This window comes from Bison bison, unplaced genomic scaffold (genome assembly GCF_000754665.1).
Source record: "Bison bison bison isolate TAMUID 2011002044 unplaced genomic scaffold, Bison_UMD1.0 scf7180017864145, whole genome shotgun sequence".
In the NCBI taxonomy this organism is placed as follows: domain Eukaryota; kingdom Metazoa; phylum Chordata; class Mammalia; order Artiodactyla; family Bovidae; genus Bison; species Bison bison.
This window is the reverse complement of record NW_011494717.1, coordinates 6225890-6244285: the sequence shown is the minus strand read 5'-3', so window position 1 is coordinate 6244285 and position 18396 is coordinate 6225890. Positions and strand designations below refer to the sequence as shown.

The window sequence follows — 18396 nt, the reverse complement described above, 5'->3', positions numbered from 1 at the left end:
ATAAAGAATCTGCCTGCAATGAGGGAGACCTGAGTTCAATCCCTGGGTTGGGAAGACCCTTGGAGAAGGGAAAGGCTACCCACTCCAGTATTCTGACCTGGAGGATGCCATGGATTATAAAGTCCGTGGAGTCACAAAGAGTTGGACATGACTGAGCAAATTTCACTTTCACTTCCCCCTCTTCTAGTGTTTTCTAATTGTAGCTGCTGTCCAGTAGAATTACGAGGATTTGATGCTTTAAGTGCTCAGTATGGTGTCTGGCATATAGTTAGCATCAATAAATGAGAGCTAGTTGTTACATGACCTTTTCCATGGTTCACGTTATTTCCTGATGGATGCCCAGAAATGGATTTATGGGTCAGGTACTCTTTAGGCTCTTGATACATGTCATCAGCCATGCTACTTTCTAAGAGCCATTTTAGTTTACGAAGCCCTTGGTGCTACCCAGGAGTTTCACTGCTCTTCACACGCCCTCCTCATCCCTGCCTTTTTTTTTTAAGGTTTGGGAAGCTAATTTAGTAAGTAAAGATGTGACCTCATTATTTAATAATTATCAATGTTGAACTTTTTTATTATGTTTCCTCTTTGCAAGGTCTATTCATGACCTGTTTAACAGTTGGAATCACTTAACAGTTTCTAATTGAATCACACAGGTTTTTTAATAAAGATATTAATCCTTTGTTGTATGGACTACAAATATTTTTACTGTTTTCTTCTTTTTCAGCTTTGAATTTTTTAAAGTTCTCATGCACACACACACACACACACACACACACACGCTGTGATCCATTTCCTGTCTGTGGCTGTCACAATAAATTTCCTCACCATCCATGCCAGGTCTGATGGTAAGAGACTCTCCCCATGGTTACATGGACACCTGATAAGCAGATATACATGTCTTTCATGGTAAGTACACAGACTCTTCATAGACCCAGAGAAAATATTTCCTTTGATTTAGGCAAATAGAGTAGAGAAGGAATGAGGTAACAAACTATTGCTTGGTTTTTATAATGGATTGTCATTTCAGCTCTTCATGATTGATATCTACCAGATATTCTCCATCCTTTCCTCTAGGACTGATGTTACTGAGGGACCAGGGCAGATATTTTTGGCAAGTGTATGGTCCACTCATCATAAGCTGTCAGCTGAGTTCTTTGAGGACTCCCAGATCCCCTATCCCAGCCCACCTTCTTCCGAATTTTTTTTTTTTTCTTGCAAGGAGACTGTAGGTCTTGGTGAGATTTGGGGATTAAGGGTATGGGGTTCTTCATGTGAGTGAAATGCTGGTAAATCTGCCTTCTCCTACGAATCCATTAAATCTAAACGTTTTCCCTGTAAGAGAGGGAGCAATCCTGTCTGGTGCTCTATACTTTTGCCCTGGGCTTTGTATGGGTGTCCTTAGTAGAGCAAAGTCACTCTATTCAACAGATTAGAGAACAGCCTATGGTAGGACTGAAGAAGGCAGGGAGGCCACCCTGACTAGATTTTAGGATGGAAGGCACAGCTTGTTCTTCTGGAGGAGGTATTTTGTATCTCAGGCTGATGAAGTGGAGTTGCCATGTGGGTTTGGCACAGTCCTCCAAAAGGGTCTTGGGCACAAGAATCAGACCAGGGGAAAGCTAACCTTGAAGCTTTCAGTTGCACAGGTATAATAAGAGCACTTAGACTGGGGACTTCTCTGGTGGTCCAGTGGTTAAGATACCCTGCTCTCAGTGCAGAGGCCATGGGTTCAATCTCTGGTCAGGAAATTAAAGACCCCACACGCAGTACAGCCAAAAAAAAAAAAAAAGCATTTAAACTGAAGGGAGATCCTCAGAGTCAGTGCCAGAGTGTTTGCAAGTCCCTTTCAACTTTGACTTTAATTGTCCTTGATTCTTGACTTTCAGCTCTATACATTCCCTCGCTAAGGAGTCCTATCTTTTCTGATCACCAAGATCTGCATTTGAGTCTGTGGCAGAGCCCAGACAGCTGATAGGAGAGGCAACACAGGCCTGCACCGGGTTGCTCATCTTGGGGTCAAGGACGGTGGCACACAGAGGCATTCCATTGGCTTCCGAGTCTAGATCTATAAATATATTTATTATAATATAACAAGAACTTAACAATAAACATATACTATGTACAATACCATTACAGAGAACCCTGTTTTATATCATTCACAGAAATAGCCAGTTTTGCTCCAGTGTGATAGATGAGGAGAGAAACGGGATTTCAATGTCATCTGTGTTGAGTCTCGCTGACCACTAGCACCTCCTTTGGAGGCAGACGCTCACCAACGCTGACATCCGCCCTGCCCCAGGCAGTTAGACACTTGTGCTCCAGTCCTTGGGTTCACACTTGCACCCTGTTTGACATAAATACTTTAAATGACATACAACGTATGTAGTTTTGTGCTTATTACTTTTTTAAAAGAATAAATAATATTAAAAACTGCATAACGAAGCTTGGTATCTTGTCCAAGTGGGAGCCACCCTTGTAGTGCGAGAAGTTGATGCCCAACACTGGGACCTTGTGTCATCAAATACTGAAAGATGGAACGCGCGTCCTGTCCTTTTCTCCTTAGAAATGGTTTTCACGATGAGATGACGGCAAGTCGACTTCCCAGATATAAAAATGGTAAATGTGTATTTGGTACCAACTTCGACTCAACAGCGCAGCAGTGGCGGCCGCATCCTTCGTGCCCTGGAATGGAAACTGGTCACCGTGTGAGGTTTGAGGGTCTGAGGACTAGCGGGAAGGCCTTTCTCTGAGCCACGGAGTGGCCTCCCCTCAGGGCTCCCCTTGCTCGGGTTAAGATGCTACTAGAAGAGCGGTTCCGCTCTCACCCGTCAGGTTTTGCCTGTCATGGCTCGTCTGAGAAGGCTGTCCCCATCCTGAGAGCTCTTTGTGGCAGGTGCCTTAATATATAGCTATAAATATCAAAAATAGTCTCCTGTGCTTTGTAGACATGTATTCTCCCCCCTTCCCTTCCAGCCTGGCCCGGGTCCTCAGCTTTACCTCATGGAGGGAGCTGGCCTGGTGTTGAGAGCCAGAATCGGTTACCTTCCGGAACAGTCATCTTTCCTTGACAATGCCTCCATGAGGCATGGCTTTTACAGGGCTGTCTGGGAGTTACTTTTTCTAAAAATAAAATGGGGGCTTTCACCACCCCAGCCCCCCAGGAGAGATCCTCTATTCTGCACATAGAAAAATTGGAGCAAATGCCCCACTCTGGCACTACCTACAAAGAGCTTTGGGAATTCCCACATTATCCCTCTTGAGGCCGCCTCCTTCTCTCGGTACTTAAAAATAGCCTTTTTGTTTATCAAGAAAATGCCTTGGAAATCTAAATAATTCATATTGGATAAGAGAAAGCTAGCACAATCACCTTGTCCTTCTCCAGCAAAAACACGGTAGAAAACCCTGTGAAGGGACAGACGGCTGTCCCCAGCTCTCCCCACGGTGGCCCTGCCCCAGTCACATCAGGCTCCACGTGGTGGCTGGACTTATCGACCCAGTAGGGACTGGTGGCCTCCTTGGCCTCATGTCCCCATAACGTAGTATTGTCCCTTGTTTTCCCTTGGCCACTGAAAGTGTAGATTTGTTAAAAACAAAAGTAGGAATCAAAGTGGTAAGGACACTTTGATCTTATTCCAAAAAAGCCTGACGTCTAATATTGTCAGAGGATGACTGATCTATGGTTGGCTGGGGGTCAAGCTTGCTCTGCAGGAAGGAAAAGACAGCTGCTCTCTCCCAGGTGGAAAGTTATGTGAGACTCCATTGCATGGGGCCAAGCGAGCGCCTCCGTTCAGAGCAAGTGCCCCTGCAGGAGCGCTGAGGCCTGGCTCGCTCACTGGGAGGGTTGTGGTTCCTGCTGCCTGGAGGCCACTCCTTCTTGTCCCCCCAAAGGCGAGGATGATTTCCTACATTCAATGTAGAGAGTATTCAAAATGTCCAGCGCAGTGAGTTCCTTGATTGGGTTGGTCGGCCTCTTATCGGTGTTGCTGAAAGTCGATCTTTGTGAGTAGCATTTGCCTCACCAGACGTGTCCACAGTCTTGGTGTGGGCTTTCCGCTGATGTCAGCCGCTTTGGATATATTTCTTTATTACGACACAGCCGTGTCTGAACACAGGGCAGGGCATGTGGGGGAGGAGGGTCCACGTGTTGGTTGCAGGCTCATAGGCTTCCATGTTGCCCAGGGCTGGCCCCTCACTGCTAACAATGCCTCCGGTTGCATAAATCTTGCCGTCAAGCACCACGGCGCTGTCAGAGAAAGCAGGGAGAGACTTAGCCATTGGGGATCCCCCCTGGGACCAGGAGACAGAGCCCTGTCCTGTTGCTGGCTGCCTCTCCCCTTTTGCAAAAGTACTATGGGATCTTGAGGACTTCCCTGGTTGTCCAGTAGATAAGGCTTCATGCTCCCAAATGTGGGGGACCCAGTTTCAATCCCTGGCCAGGGAACTAGATTCCACATACTGCAACTGAAGTCCCTGCATGACTCAAGGAAGACTGAAGATCCTTACATGCTGCAAGTAAGACCCAGTGCAGCCAAGTAAATAAGTAAAAATAAATTTTAAGAAGAAAAAAGTCCTATGGGATCTTGCTGCTCTTCTTTGCCCTCTGACCTAAGCTGGTATAAGAAAAACACCTCTCTTCCAGGACCAATCAGGATGCCACGCTATACTACCCTCCGGCTGCGGGTGACACTGATGCCTACTGGGCAGCCCGAGGCCTGTGCATCTGACTCAGATTGGCTGGGAGACTCTATGTACAGGTGCTCAGCTGAGGTCACGGGTCTCTACACAGCATCTTGGTGTTGCCAGGACAGAGCTTTCCTACCACTCAAGTCCAGCTGGAAACATGACTCACCAGAATGGTAGTAGACAGGGTGTAAGGAGCTAAACCATAACTGAGTATGGGCTACTCGAACAGGAATTTCACCCTGGCCGAGGGGCTCAGAGCCAAAGCTTGCTGCTGTGATTTCTTCACACATGTGACCTTGTGCTGCTGCCTGCACGTGGCCACCAGGGCCTAGTGTGCTCCCAACATCACCATGGCGGCCCGGGTGCCTACCCTGTGGCACACTCACTGGCTGGGTCCTGCCGTCTCGGGCGGCTCCTTGCTCTTCCGCACTGAATCCCTTACTGTGGATCTCAGCTACCCGTTCACACAGATGGCCACCCCTGTGCTTCCAGTCCGAGTTCCCTCATCTCAGTTAATGGCTGTTTCTCTTGGCCATCCCCTGACATTGAGCAGATGCGCTTCCTAAGTCACCACCCATTTCTGAAAGCCTGAGAGCCTTGACACAACCTGTGTGTCTAGATTTCTTCCCAGATTCTGGAGCTCCCAGCCTTCTCTCTCACAGCTCCGTGCGGTCTGGGCCCTTCACGCTTCTCCCCCTGTGGCATATCCTGACCTTGCTTCCAGTGTAAGACTCAGCTTAAATCTCCCCTCAGGCGTCGTCTCTCCACACTCACTTTTACTCTCCAGTGAGGCATGGGAGTCCCCTCACCCACAAGGGGTGCCCACACCCTGACTGTCTTGATCACAGGACAATATTGTCAGAGTTACCATGGACATGGCCATCATGTAGGATGTGAAAGAGGGCTCAAGAACCGTGACATCATCATATTAACAGGAACTAGGCACTCATCTGGTCCAAGGGCCCATTTATAGCTAGAACTTCCCCAGAGAGAGGACGTTTTTTCCCTGAGGTCACATAACATGTTACTAGTGGATCGTCACTTTCCTGGCCATGCCAACAAACAGCGGGCACTCAGTAAATGCTTTTCCCACACTGAGGGCCAGGGGTCACCTCTAGGAGTCTTCAGGAAGGCTTTGTATGGAAAGGCTGCAAATGGAGTCTCTGGGACCCCTTTAGTTTCCTTATTCCTCTCAGTCCGGGGAAGGATGGGGCTGGAAGAGCACAGTGTGCACCTCACTGCCCAAAGTGGTTAAGATTTGGGACCAGAGCATCCTAGGAACCAGGCCACACTCTGACCTCTACCTCTCTCTTCCTGCGGGGTGGTCTGGTCTGGGTGTGTTTCTGCCCAGGCAGCTTCGGGGCTCCAGAGCAGCCATGCCTTGTGCCTCACTGGGTCCAGCTCCAAAGATCCATCAGGATCGTACGTGTAGTCAGGGCATAAACCACCGTCATCCCATGTAGGGTATCCATAGCTTGGGGTGAGCACTACCTCTCATCTGTGACCCAGCAGGCAGGCCTGAGGAGGGAAAACCTCACAACACCACCCTCTCCTCTCGCTGAGAGAAGGTGAGGCCTTAAGGACCCAGGGCTCTTGGAAGCCTTTCCTGTGCAGCTTTGATGTGGGGTGGTCTGCTGGAGCCCAAGGGTTGGGCTTCTGGGCCAGGGGCTGCCCTGGGGTGCTTTTCGCTCTGCTCTGCATGAACACCCACACCCACGGTGCTGCTTTGGCCTGGGCACCGCCTTGGTCACAGGATGGTGGTCCGTCATCTGCACCAACCCCTCCTGCTGTCCCTCCCCCTGACTTCCTTGCTTCCCGCCCCCTCACCTGCAGAACTGGCGAGAGTGATTCATGTTGGGGCCGGCCTTGATGTTCCCTTTGTCTGGGTCGTAGATGGTGGTGGCTCTGGCATAAGCCCCACCCAGGATGAAAACGAAGCCGTTGAGGGTGACGGCCGGAGCGTACTTGTTGTCTGCCGGGAGAGCAGGGCAAGGGACAGGTCAGGGTCCTCTGCTCGGCCTGCAGAGACCTCCAGCATCACTGGGTAGCCTGAGGACTGAGCTGGGGCCAGGAAGCTCCTGGCACGGGCCAATTGGCCCTTTGTGTGGGTAGCGGGAGCTGCAGCTGCACCTAGGCTGGGGGTTCACCTCCCCACATTCCCCTTCTGCCCCCCAGCCCAGACTTGGGTCTGCAGAACCCTTGGGCTCAGCTGGATATCTGGGCTTGGGATAGTGAGACTGAGTAAATCAATGGGGTGGGGCTGCTGCCCTGGTCTTGGGCCGAGGAGACAATTGGTTCTCACCAATCATCGGGGACTCAATGAAACTCCATGTGTTGGTCTGTGGGACGTAAGATTGGAGGACGCCCGCAGCTCGGCCTGCCTCGTTCACGCCCCCAAACACATAGATCTTCCCACCACACACGGTGGCTGCTGCTGAGTGCACTGCCTTGGGCAGAGGGGCTACCGCCTCCCATTGGTTGGTGATGGTGTCGTACCTGTTGAGAGAGGAGAATAGGCGCCCAGAATCAGAGATGGGCCTCGTGCAGGGCAGGGGCCCCAACCAAGGCAGCAGACATGGGGGAGCTCCACCGTCTTCTTTCTGCCCTGGGTGTAACTGGAGATCACAGAGTTAGGGGCACTTGGGGTGAGTCACTCAAGACCACCCAGAATTTTGCCCAACCCAGCCCTCTCTGCCTTCCTCCTGAACCTCAGGGAGCTCTTGTCTATCTGCTGAAACCTCTGTGCAGACTTTTATCTTCCTTCCTTTACTCACACTGGGCTCCCCAGCTTCCAGGCCCGCAGTCCTCTCTGTCCAGCTCAGTCCTGCTCTTTTCTTCTCCAGTCCTGCACTGGGCATCTCCCATGGACTGAAATATACCCACCTGTGACCCGATGCTGGGAGGGATTGGGGGCAGGAGGAGAAGGGGACAACAGAGAATAAGATGGCTGGATGGCATCACCGACTCGATGGACATGAGTTTGAGTAAACTCCGGGAGTTGGTGTTGGACAGGGAGGCCTGGTGTGCTGCAATTCATGGGGTCGCAAAGAGTCAGACACGACTGAGCGACTGAACTGAACTGAACTGAACTGATGGACTGAAAACGGGAAATAGTGGCCTGGCCCAAAGAAGAACGTGGGAATAGAAGGAGAGGTGAACTGAGACAGTGCAGTGTGAATCACTGTCTTAGTTTGGGGAGTTGCCTAGGATGCCTCAGGGTGTCTGGGCAGAGGGGGCACTACTCATAGGATAGGCAACCAAAGTTGGGAAGGTTTGGGAAGGAGGATGAGTTTGTCTTTTCTTCCCGAGGAGTTTAAAGTATCTGCGGGTAGGAATTTGGGGATGTGCAGGGGCAGTCAGTATTTTGGTCTGGATTAAATATTCAGCTTTGGGATCATCAGCATGTAGATGGAAATTGAAGGCAAGGGGGTTCACAGGGAATATGTGTGGTGAAGATGGGCTGAGGACACTGGGGAGATGCCAGCCTATAGAGGGGAGCTGAGAGGGGTCTGAGAGGAGTGGTGGTGTGATAGAAGACAAAGCTGCAGCATGGCGGATGTGATGGGAGGTCAGGAAGTCCCCAGCAGGTCACTGGTGGTGTGTCGAGGGCACATGATGTGAAACAGGAAGTGCAGGGTTATTTGTGTATGGAGGAGGAAGTGGGAAGCCAGGCAGTGGAAATGGCTGGTGGAGACATCTCTTGGGTGAAAATTCGCTGGGAAGATGGGCCAAGAATGTGGGACTTAGAAGGGACTGCTAAGAGGTATTGTCCGTGATATGCTGATAAACTGTAAAAACCAGGAAGAAAGTCCTGGTGTGTAGCCTTTGCTGATTTCTGTGATGTAAATTCATGACTGATTTCAGGCTACCAATAGGACATCACTGACTGTGAGGCTGGGAAGAAAGACCGAGAAGCACCCCAGGACACAGAATCTCCTTCACATACAGAGGCAGTGGACACATAGAGTACAGGCAGCGGTAAAATGGAGTAAAAAATTAGATAGTGGTGAGTTTTGAGTATGAATTGCCTTTGTTTTTAAATTAGTTCTAAGTTTATAAGACAAGTTTTATTTTTTTATTTTATTTATTTGCCACATGGCTTGTGGGTTTGCGGGATCTTAGTTCCCTGACCAGGGATTGAACCTGTGCCCTCAGCAGTGAAAACATGGAGTCCTAACAACTGGACCACCAGGGAATTCCCTATATGACTTAATTTTTAATAATATTTGTAGCTAACAATTGACATGCAGAGTTCCTGAAGATTTAAGCATGGGCTCCCATGAACCAGTATGAACCAGCTCCAGCACAGCACAGGTTTTGTTTTACTTTTGGAGGGGAGGTTTGATTGTGTCTACATGCTAATAGGAAGGAGCCAAGTGGATAATGAAAGATGAGTTATATATGAGAAAAAGGGGAGAGCTGGTGATCAGGGGCTCCTGGCACCTGGATGCAGATTGGATCCACAATGGAAAGGAAAGTGGTGGCCATTTAGGCATGAGGGAGGAAGTCAAGGATGGCATGAGTGTCAAGGTAGACGCAAGAGTGATGGCAGGAAGAGGATAGAGTTCTTGATTGATGGCTCCAATTTCTCTGTGAAGCAGGAGTAAAGTATTGAAGGAGTCTGCAGGGTAAGAGCCTTGAGGGGAGAAATGAAGGTGGGAGACACACGCTGTCGAGAGTGGGAGAAGCGGTTGACAAGGGACACTCGAAAAGATGCCCTGTACTGTGAAGATCCAGTAGAGACTGGAAGATTTCAATTCATAGTGGAGCCAGTCTCCAAGATCATGGGATTTTCTCATGCAATCAGCCCTAGGGGGCAGGTGTGGAGATGGTAAAGGGTTGGACTGAACAGATCTGCAGGATGTGTGGTGCAGGACAAAGTGGCAAAGTCAGAGGATGGAGACGTGATGGAATGTGAGTTCCAGGCAGGACAGGGGAAATCATGAGAACAGGTAGCAGCTGATGGCAAGAGTAGACTTGGTGTTGAGCAGACTGGCCACTGAACTGGGATTGGTGAGGTCTTTCTTCCTGGGGAAGCTGTGTCTGTCCGTTGTTCCCTGAGGGCTGCTCTCACAAGCATTCTCTCTGGATCTTTCATTCACAGCTCACAGTTCACTGTGCTTTGGAGGTCTCTGGACCCAGGGCGGGACCTCCATCGTGGGCTTGCTGCACCGCCACATGGGATTCCCCCAGGACACCTTTCCTGGGAGGCACACTTTTCCTGTGAGCCTCCTGGGGGCACGAGTCATTGCACAGTCACAGCTCTGTGACCCAGGAAGACAGTCCTTCCTCCAGGTGCCCCTGGCTGTGGAGACATCCAGCTTGCACAGACTTTGGGATTTGAGAAGAGGCTCCAGCACCTTGAAGGGCAGCAGGAGCTGATTCAACGAAGCCCCAAACGAACAATATGTGGCTAATGGGAGATGGAATAAATAGGAGATATGCCTTTTGGGACAGTGTCAGAAGTTTGGATATCTGTTTTTTAAGTCAATGTGGCAGAGATCCAAAGAGCTCCTGCATAAGGAGCTGGGAGACAGTGGAAGGTTATGTGGCTGTTAGTCTTCAGGCTTTCGGTACAATGGCACCTTCCGCCAAACGCAATGTTCTCGTTATTCCAGGTGGCTGATTGCCAAGCCACCAGCCCTCCATCAACTCAATCTGTCAGCTTCCTGCTTGGGAAGGATATGCTAATGACATGCAAATAACCCCGCGGAGTGAGGCACTCCGCTATCATTTATCCAGTAACCACAGCTACTGCAATATATGGCCATAAAGTATTAGACCCGGTTATTTATATAATGATATAATACAGGTTTGTCTATGACACTGTTGTTTTAATCTATAATTATATAATCTTGCTCGAGTCCTGTAATGCCGTAATGTAATGTAATTATCATGTGCCATACATCTCATTCATTATCGATAGAAGAGCGATTTGTACCATTAGTGCTTCCTGGGGAACAAAGTGTCTTCATGTCTGTCCCCGTTCCCCTGACCCTCCTGTCACCCAGAAGTTTCCGTCATCGCCACTGTGTGAAGATTGACCAAAGGAGATCCAGCTCTGTTCCCTGGGAAGCTGTGGGCATCCCTCCATGTACCCTCCTCCCAGGGGTCTTCAGGTCTGCATCCTGTCCCTACAAGGACAGTTGACAGATACCAGTGGGCTGGGGAAGGGGCTCAGGGCACCATGCCCTGGACTGCTCCTCGATCTCCGGGGGTCCCAGGGGGGTCTTGTTCCTTCTGTGCCCCAGCTGATGTTTCATAGCAGAACAAAGGCTGAGCCAGCCACCAAGGCAGTCTGATATCGGCTGCTCCCGAGCATTGGAGCACTGCTCCTGGGCCCGATGGGAGTGGAGCCTGTCCCCGCTCTTGGTGCATTTGATCCTGGAACAAATCCCTGTATTTATCAACAAGTATAAGTTTGCAAAATGAGTAATCAGCATCTTAGGAGATTAAAAATAGCTGACAAAAGCAAGACAGGATGACAGATCTAGCTCAGTTTACTCCTACATAGAAAATGTCTCCTTTTCATGTGTTTATAGTGGATGACAAACGACTGGAAGCTGGTGCTTCCGGAAAGCTTGGGGCTTGATGGGCGTGCAGTGGGTCCCACAGAAGGCTGTCAGCACCAGGGCTGACCCAGGTTCAACAGCAGTATTAATATCTTCATAATCACACAGGGATTCCCCATTATCTCCAAATCAATATGACAATTAAATGTTACTGAGCCATCTCTGGGCTCCACTTGGGGGAGTTAAAAGCCCACAGTGAACATCCAGAGCCTGTGTCACTCTGAATCTGTCTCTGCTGTAACATTTGTCAAATGTCCAATTAGCCACCAAGGGGAAAAAGACAAATTGAGGGGTTTGTGTGACTCCACAAGCAATAAGCTGTCACAGGGGGGAAGATGTGCTTTCCGTGGGAGTCAATGTTGTAGGCCAGGATGATGGGCTAGGCTGTGGGATCCTGTGAGTGTGCTCAGTCATGTCCAACTCTTTGCAACCCTTTGGACTGTAGCCCTTAGGCTCCTCTGTCCATGGGATTCTCCAAGCAAGAATACTGGAGTGGGTTGCCATGCTCTCCTCCAGGGGATCTTCCTGACTAAGGGATCAAACCCAAGTCTCCTGAGGCTCTTGCATTGCAGACAGACTTTACCTGCTGAGCTGTTTTAGAAGCCCCTAGGGTGTGGGAAGAACATGGGAAAGGACTCCAGTAATCTTAGCTGTGAACCCCCTGGGCTGAAACTGGAGGCCAGCTCAGACAAACTTGCCACTCTCTAGGTCACTAGATCCTGGGAAAGCAGGTCTGCACTGCTGACTGCTGCTGACTCACAAAGCTGCTGGAGCTCTTCCTGCAGCTTCTCTCCAAGGTATCTGTTGCTCAAAGACAAAGACTATTTCTACCCGGAAAAATGCCCTCCTCTGGCCTCTGGCCCTCCTGCCTGTGCCAGATCCCTGTTCTAGGTGAGGCCAGATTTGAGGAAGCCAGCCCAGGACTTCCAGCAGAGGGCAGGCTTTATACACACGACTTCTGTAGAGAGTTCTAGAGAATTGGCCAGGCCTGTGTGCAGTGACCCTTTCCTGTGTTATTACTACAAGCAGATTTCCCAGGATGTGTGGGATGGAGGGAGGAAGGGAGTGTCCCTGGGGTGTCACCTCCGCTTGGTAGGGACATGGCAGTCACATTTGGATGATGGTTCCAGCTTAGCCCTGCATACATGCTTAGTCATGTCTGACTGTTTGTGACCCTATGGATGGTAGCCCACCAGGCTCCACTGTCCATAGCATTCTCCAGGCAAGAACACTGGAGTGGCTTGCCATGTCCTCCTCCAGGGGATCTTCCTGATCCGGAGACTGAACTTGCATCTGCCTGTGTCTCCTGCAGGCAGGATATTGTGTGCTATAGGCGGATTCTTTACCCACTGAGCCACCTGGGAAGCCCCTCGCTTAGCCCGACATCCCAGCACATCTCTGGGCTGCTGCTTCCAGTCCTAGTAAGCTCCCTAATTGCCTGGTCAGGACAGCAGCAGGTCCACCCTGAGCTTTTTCACCACTGGATCTCATGCCTCCAGCTTGTTTGTCCCCCTGATTGGGACAAGAGTGCCCTGTCTCGGTGACTGGGCAGCTTGTCACTCTTCCTGCTTCCACCCTACCATCCTGATTCTTCTCCCTCTGCTGGGCAGGAAGAGCCTGGACAATGGCCTTTAAATGTCCAGCCTCCAGTGGGTCTTAATTGGGTAGGGGTTGAGGAGGAGAAGCAATGTGCATTTTAACTCTTGGGGGACATTAGAGGATGCCCATGTCATGACCTTGGCCTCATTACCTCTCCACGTGGTCCACGTTGCCTGCCACGCCGAGTCCCCCGAGGGTGTAAATCTTCCCGTCGTATACAAGGCTGTTGTGCCGACAGCGGGGGACCGTCATCCTGGAGACGAGGTTCCAGTTATCGAGCAGGGACATGTAGCACCAGACATCGGCCAGCGTCACCCCTGATTCCATCCCACCTGTGGGCAGTACGGGAGGGAGGTCCAGAGAGTGGGCAAGGAGTGAGGAAAGGCCCATGGCCGGGGGGCCCAGCCCCGGGGGCAGGAGGAGGCTTCACGTGCAAAGTGGACACTTCTGGGCCTTGTGTCTTCCTTAGCCATGGTGTGGGGAGAGGACCCCCGGGGAAGTCTGTGCCCTGTGCCCAGCCCAGCCCTGAGGGGGCCTCACCTGAGAGGTAGATGTTGTCCCCGGCACTCACTACACTGAAGAACTCGCGGTCATAGAAAGGCAGTGAGGCCAGCGGGTACCACTTGTTGTTCTGTGGGTTCCAGCAGGTGACAGCCACCAGCGAGCGCTGGGTCATCCCCACCATCTGACGGCCCCCCACCAAAACGATGACCTCGGCCACACCTGCAGGGACACGGAGGGGCACCCTTGGGACAGCCTGACGCAGTGTCAGCATCTGTGCCTGTTGCCTCCTGGGGGAACCCACCCAGAGTTGGGCTGACGACAGGGCACCTGCCTTGGGGGGTTTGGGGCAGGTCCTGCCATACCTGCGGAGAGGCGGGGCCGCGTTCGGGGCGTCTGCATCTCCTGGCGGGCGTGGGGCAGCATGTGGTAGCGTTTGGCCTCGTTGACCAGGTCCCGACACGCTTCTGATGACTTGATCAGCTCCTCGTTGTCCACCACGTTGAGCAGGTAGCTGGGATGAATGAACGGGAGGCGGACCACCGCCAGCAGCTCCGCTGCATACTGCGAGTTCAAGGAGACACGGGATCTTCTTAGATCATAAGGTGGCACCACCTCATGTGAGTCGTATTGAGAAGGGAGAAAGGAGGGATGTGGGGCTGAGTGCAGGGATAATTCTCATCTGCATTTGGCTTGGGAGTGCCGACCCTGCTCACCCCAGCCAAGATAGAGATCGTGGGAGCTCCCAGCAGCTGGAGGCAAGAAGGGAACCCAGGGAGAGGTCTCCGCGCTGGGGCTGACCCTGGGGTGGACCACCCTTTGGTCTCTTGAGCACCTCCTTCCTGCCTCTTCCTCCCAGGTCATGGGCCTCTGTTTCATACCAGGCTGCAGGGGACCAAATGAGGATTCTGATCCTCAAAAAGGTGTGTGTGGGGGCAGAAACTCAGGAACAGGTGGGAAGGCCTGGGAGAGCTGATTGTGATCATTAAGCTTGCAAGTCATGACCATTCCAACCTGTGCCTCTCCCCCTCACCAGCAAACCCCTGGAGTGGCACCCCATTGGACCCCACCCCTGAACTGAAGGCTTTTCACTGACTGATTTGAATCCCCCTCTTGTCTGGCAAACTCTTTGCTCATCGCTGTAGTTTCAACAAACAAGTATTGGTGACCACTCTATGCCATTCACTGAGTTTGTTTTTGGGGATGCAAAGGCCAGTACGACCCAGTCTCTGACCTCCAGGTGTACACAGTTTCGTGGCGGGGAGAGGATCCATCACATCAAAGGACTCTTCCCAAAGAAGAGTCTATGAGGGGTGGTGGGGATGTGGGAGAGGAGGCTCCCCAGAGTGAGTGATGTCTGAGCCTGCTGTGGAAGGATTGCTGACTTCTCCAGGCCTAAGGTGAAGGACAGGGAGGCCATTCAAAGCACACACAGAGGCACTGGAGTCTGAGAGAGCATGGTGGCGCATTTGGAGGGACCTCTGGAGCTTATTGGGACTCCCCTGGTGCCTCAGCAGTAAAGAATCCACCTGCAGTGCAGGACATGTGAGTTCGATCCCTGGGTCTGGAAGATCCCCTGGAGGAGGGCATGGCAACCCACTCTAGTATTCTTGCCTGGAAAATCCCCTGGACAGAGGAGCCTGGCAGGCTACAGTCCATATGTGTCTAGCAGAGTTGGACACGACTAAAGCAACTCAGCACACACACGGAGTTTTTTCTTGTTGGATGCAGAAGCCTTCCATTGAGGGGTTGGGTAGCAGACAGGGAGAAACAAGACTGGAGAGGTGAGCTGGGTTCTGGCCTCTGCTGACCTCAGGCTTGGCTTGCTAAGGGCTGTGTAGTGCTTCCTGCAGAGTGGATGAGGGCACTCATGAGGAGTTTAATTTTTTTAATTTTAAAAAATTTTATTAAAATTTTTTTTTTGGCCACACTGCTTGGCATGTGGGATCTTAGTTCTCGGACGAGGAATGGCCCTGCATCTCCTGCAGTGGAAACGTGGAGTCCCAACCATTGGATCACTAGGGAATTCCCTCATGGGGGTTTTAAACAGAAAAACCACAGGACCAAACATGTTCCTAGGAAGACCAGCAGGCTGCAGGGATGGGAATGAATTTGAAAGGAGGAGACTGAAGGCAGGGAACCCTCTCAGGAGACAATTGTGGTCACCTGGTGAGATCAGGGGGCCGGGAATGAAGAGAGAGAACTTGGCCCTGGTAAGAGGAGGCAGCCATGGCAGCAATGTGTGGCCACATGGAGGTGGAAGGTGTGGGAGGACTTGGCTTCTGCCGTGGTTAGAGGGCAGAACTGCTATAAGGAACCCAAGAAGACAGGTAGGTCTGGGGGTTTATGAATGAGAGGGGCTTGGGAGACACTGGGTGGAGGGGTCCTGTAGACAATCAAAGGCAGAGGTCTGGGCTGGAGGCAGATCTGGGGGTGGTGGTAGATGGTGGTGGTCACTATTACAGTGGCCTAACTTGACTTCCTTCCTCTGAAAATGAATCCTGCTCCATCCCCACCTGGTAGGTCAGAGGACTGCCTTCTCCTTCTCAGAGGGCCAGGAGAAGGGGCCAGCCATCTCTGCATCCTGCGTGCACTTGATGCTGTGGATCCAGTCCCTGCCCTATCCCTCCTTCCCTTGTGCCTCTTCTTGCTCCATGTGCCAACAAAGTAGCCTGTCATCTGTCACTCAGCTGCCTCAGCTCTTGCTGGGCTCCCGTCTCCCTGCCCCATTTTCCCATCCGTGCTTTCTAGGTGGACTCTGAGCTCTCCTAAGAGCCACCTGCGTGTCTGCACTAACTGTGGGGGGCTCCTAGCACTTTGGAATCCAGGCAGTCCCGCTCAAAGCACGGATCCCAAATTCATTCCCATCCCTGCAGCCTGCTGGCCTTCCTAGGAACGTTTGTTCCTGTGGTTTCTCTGTTTAAAACCCCCATGAAGGAATTCCCTAGTCAGCTGGAGATCCTTGGGGCTGTGCTTGACCTCCTGTGACTCAGGGGCTCTCTTGGGGATCACGCCCTGCCCTTCTGCTCTGGACTCTGGCTCTCATTTCCTCTAGCTGTCCCTTCCAAGGGACTTGCCTTCCCTTCTGACAGGCAAGCGGTGGTTCCCTGTCTCCAGCCTGGTTTCCATTCAGTCCAGGTGCTCCCTCCCCTCTCAACTGCCAGAGCCGGAGTGGGACTCCTCCTGCTGCATTTGAAGGAGCCCAGGGCACCTGACTCAGGCACACCCTTCTCTCCGCAGGGCCCTGGTGATGCCCACTTGACCCTGCGGACTCTCGGTTGGCTTGGGTCTCCTACAGGTGCAATGCCAGCCCTCGAGAATCCTCTGGTGCCTGATTTCTCTTCTCTCATCCCCCTTCACCCCTCTGCACCATGTGAGCTGGTCTGGCCTCCCTCTGCAAGGCCTGCTGGTTCTCACATGCTCGCACTGCTGGTTAGACCAGGTGGCCCCAACTCCCTGCTCCAGACGTCCTCCCTCACCAAGAGGGAGAGGGGCGGGAACCGGGGCAGGTGGGTTGGGCCCTACCTGCGCGCGAGACACGGGGTCCTTCTTGATCCACTTGATGACGGTCTCGTACACTAGCTCCTCGGCCTTGGTGTTGAGGCTGTCATTGGAGATGTAGGCGATGAAGTCGTCCTTGGAGATGCTGAGGATCTCCTCCTGGGCTGCCACCTCGGGGAAGATCTGCAGTGCGAAGGCCTTGGCCATGTGGTAGAGCTCGCTGCACTGCATGGCCTCGGCCATGGCCAGCACCCCCAGGCAGTTGCTGGCCGTCAGCTGCTTCTCTGGGGGCAAGAGCACAGGACGGCACCGCTGACTGCAGGGGAGGGGTCCCCGCCCGTTCTCATCGCCTGTCTCTCTGGACCCCTCTCTGAGCCCATGTCCTTGTGACCTGCCTTCAGCATCCAGAGTCCCCATAAGCCCAATTTCCTGTGTCCCTGGAACTTCACACCCATTTTCTGGGTTTTCCTCTGCCCCATCTCAAACTGACTTTCCTGAGGCCTCCCTCAGCAGAAGGACTGAGACTGAGGTATGGGGTGTCAGCACCAGGCTTAGAGCTTCCTCACTGCCAGGGCATGAAGGAGGCCTGGGCTGGGGGCAGGGGTCACACCGAGGCTTAGGGTGTCTTCCGTAACTGTGACAGACAAGTCTGGGATCACGGACTTCTACTTCAGCGTCATGACAGCAGGAACACCCCTCATAAGCCCATCCACCATCTCCCACAGGGACTCAGCCTCACCCAACCTGACCTCCAGACCTGGGGTCAGTCTGGCCAGGGCTCCTGAAATCTGACTAATGGATCTAGACATGGCTGGGTCCTAGGAAGCCCTTTGCCTTTGTGGACTTAACTCTAGAGTCATAGTTCCTGACTCTTCTAGATGGTCCATTGCCCCAGAGTCACATCTTAGGCCCCTGGCCATCCCCTCACCTGTCCCCGCCCCCATCTCTCTCACTCCACCCCCAGGCTGGTTCTGGTGACTCCCATCTCTGTCCTTCCCTCTCCTGCTCTCACCCAAACTGGGCAGCTCCAAAGTGTAAAGTGAGCACGTTCTGTGGGTTGAGGCCTTGATGGAAGCAATTTGGTTTAGTGTTTAGATAACAGGGTTGTGAAGCCAGGGCATGGGGCTCCCATGAACAGACCATTCACACGGGCCTCTCAGCCCATTTGTTCTCACATGACTGCCTGGGGGGCCCAGTGTGGCACCTCTGGCCCCCGGGGGAGCAAGGCAGAGAACCCCTCTGTCCACCGGTGAGCAAAGGCCTCTGCCCACAGTTATCCGAATGATCATGTTAAATCTGCTGGGAAATCCAGCTGCATCCCCAGACGACCTGGCTGGGCACGCACGGCCCTCCCCACTCAGGCCTTGAATGTTCCGTTCATTGGTGCTGCTGCCCGTGGCTCACCGAGAAAGGACACGCAGACTTTGCAGAAGGTGTGGAACTGGAACTTGCTGGCCGCCTCCAGCAGGGTCTTGGCGTTGGCCGAGTCGATGACCAGGGAGCCCGTGTACACAAACTCCAGCAGCAGCTCCAGGACATC

At 52.3% G+C, this 18396-nt stretch overlaps 1 protein-coding gene across 1 annotated transcript in view; it reads right to left on the bottom strand.

Annotated features, from left to right (window-relative positions):
• Window positions 1-226: 226 nt before the first annotated feature.
• The window catches only part of KLHL29 (kelch-like family member 29), a 335635-nt gene continuing 317465 nt past the window's right edge, over window positions 227-18396 (bottom strand). Inside the window, exons 10-17 of the mRNA XM_010840684.1 lie at window positions 18261-18384; window positions 16881-17140; window positions 13721-13919; window positions 13395-13577; window positions 13006-13186; window positions 6986-7179; window positions 6511-6655; window positions 227-4243 (exon numbers count right to left, since the gene is read on the bottom strand). Of these exons, the coding sequence (XP_010838986.1) occupies window positions 4060-4243; window positions 6511-6655; window positions 6986-7179; window positions 13006-13186; window positions 13395-13577; window positions 13721-13919; window positions 16881-17140; window positions 18261-18384 (1470 nt within the window). The 3' untranslated portion in view covers window positions 227-4059. The remainder of the gene's footprint in view (window positions 4244-6510; window positions 6656-6985; window positions 7180-13005; window positions 13187-13394; window positions 13578-13720; window positions 13920-16880; window positions 17141-18260; window positions 18385-18396) is intronic.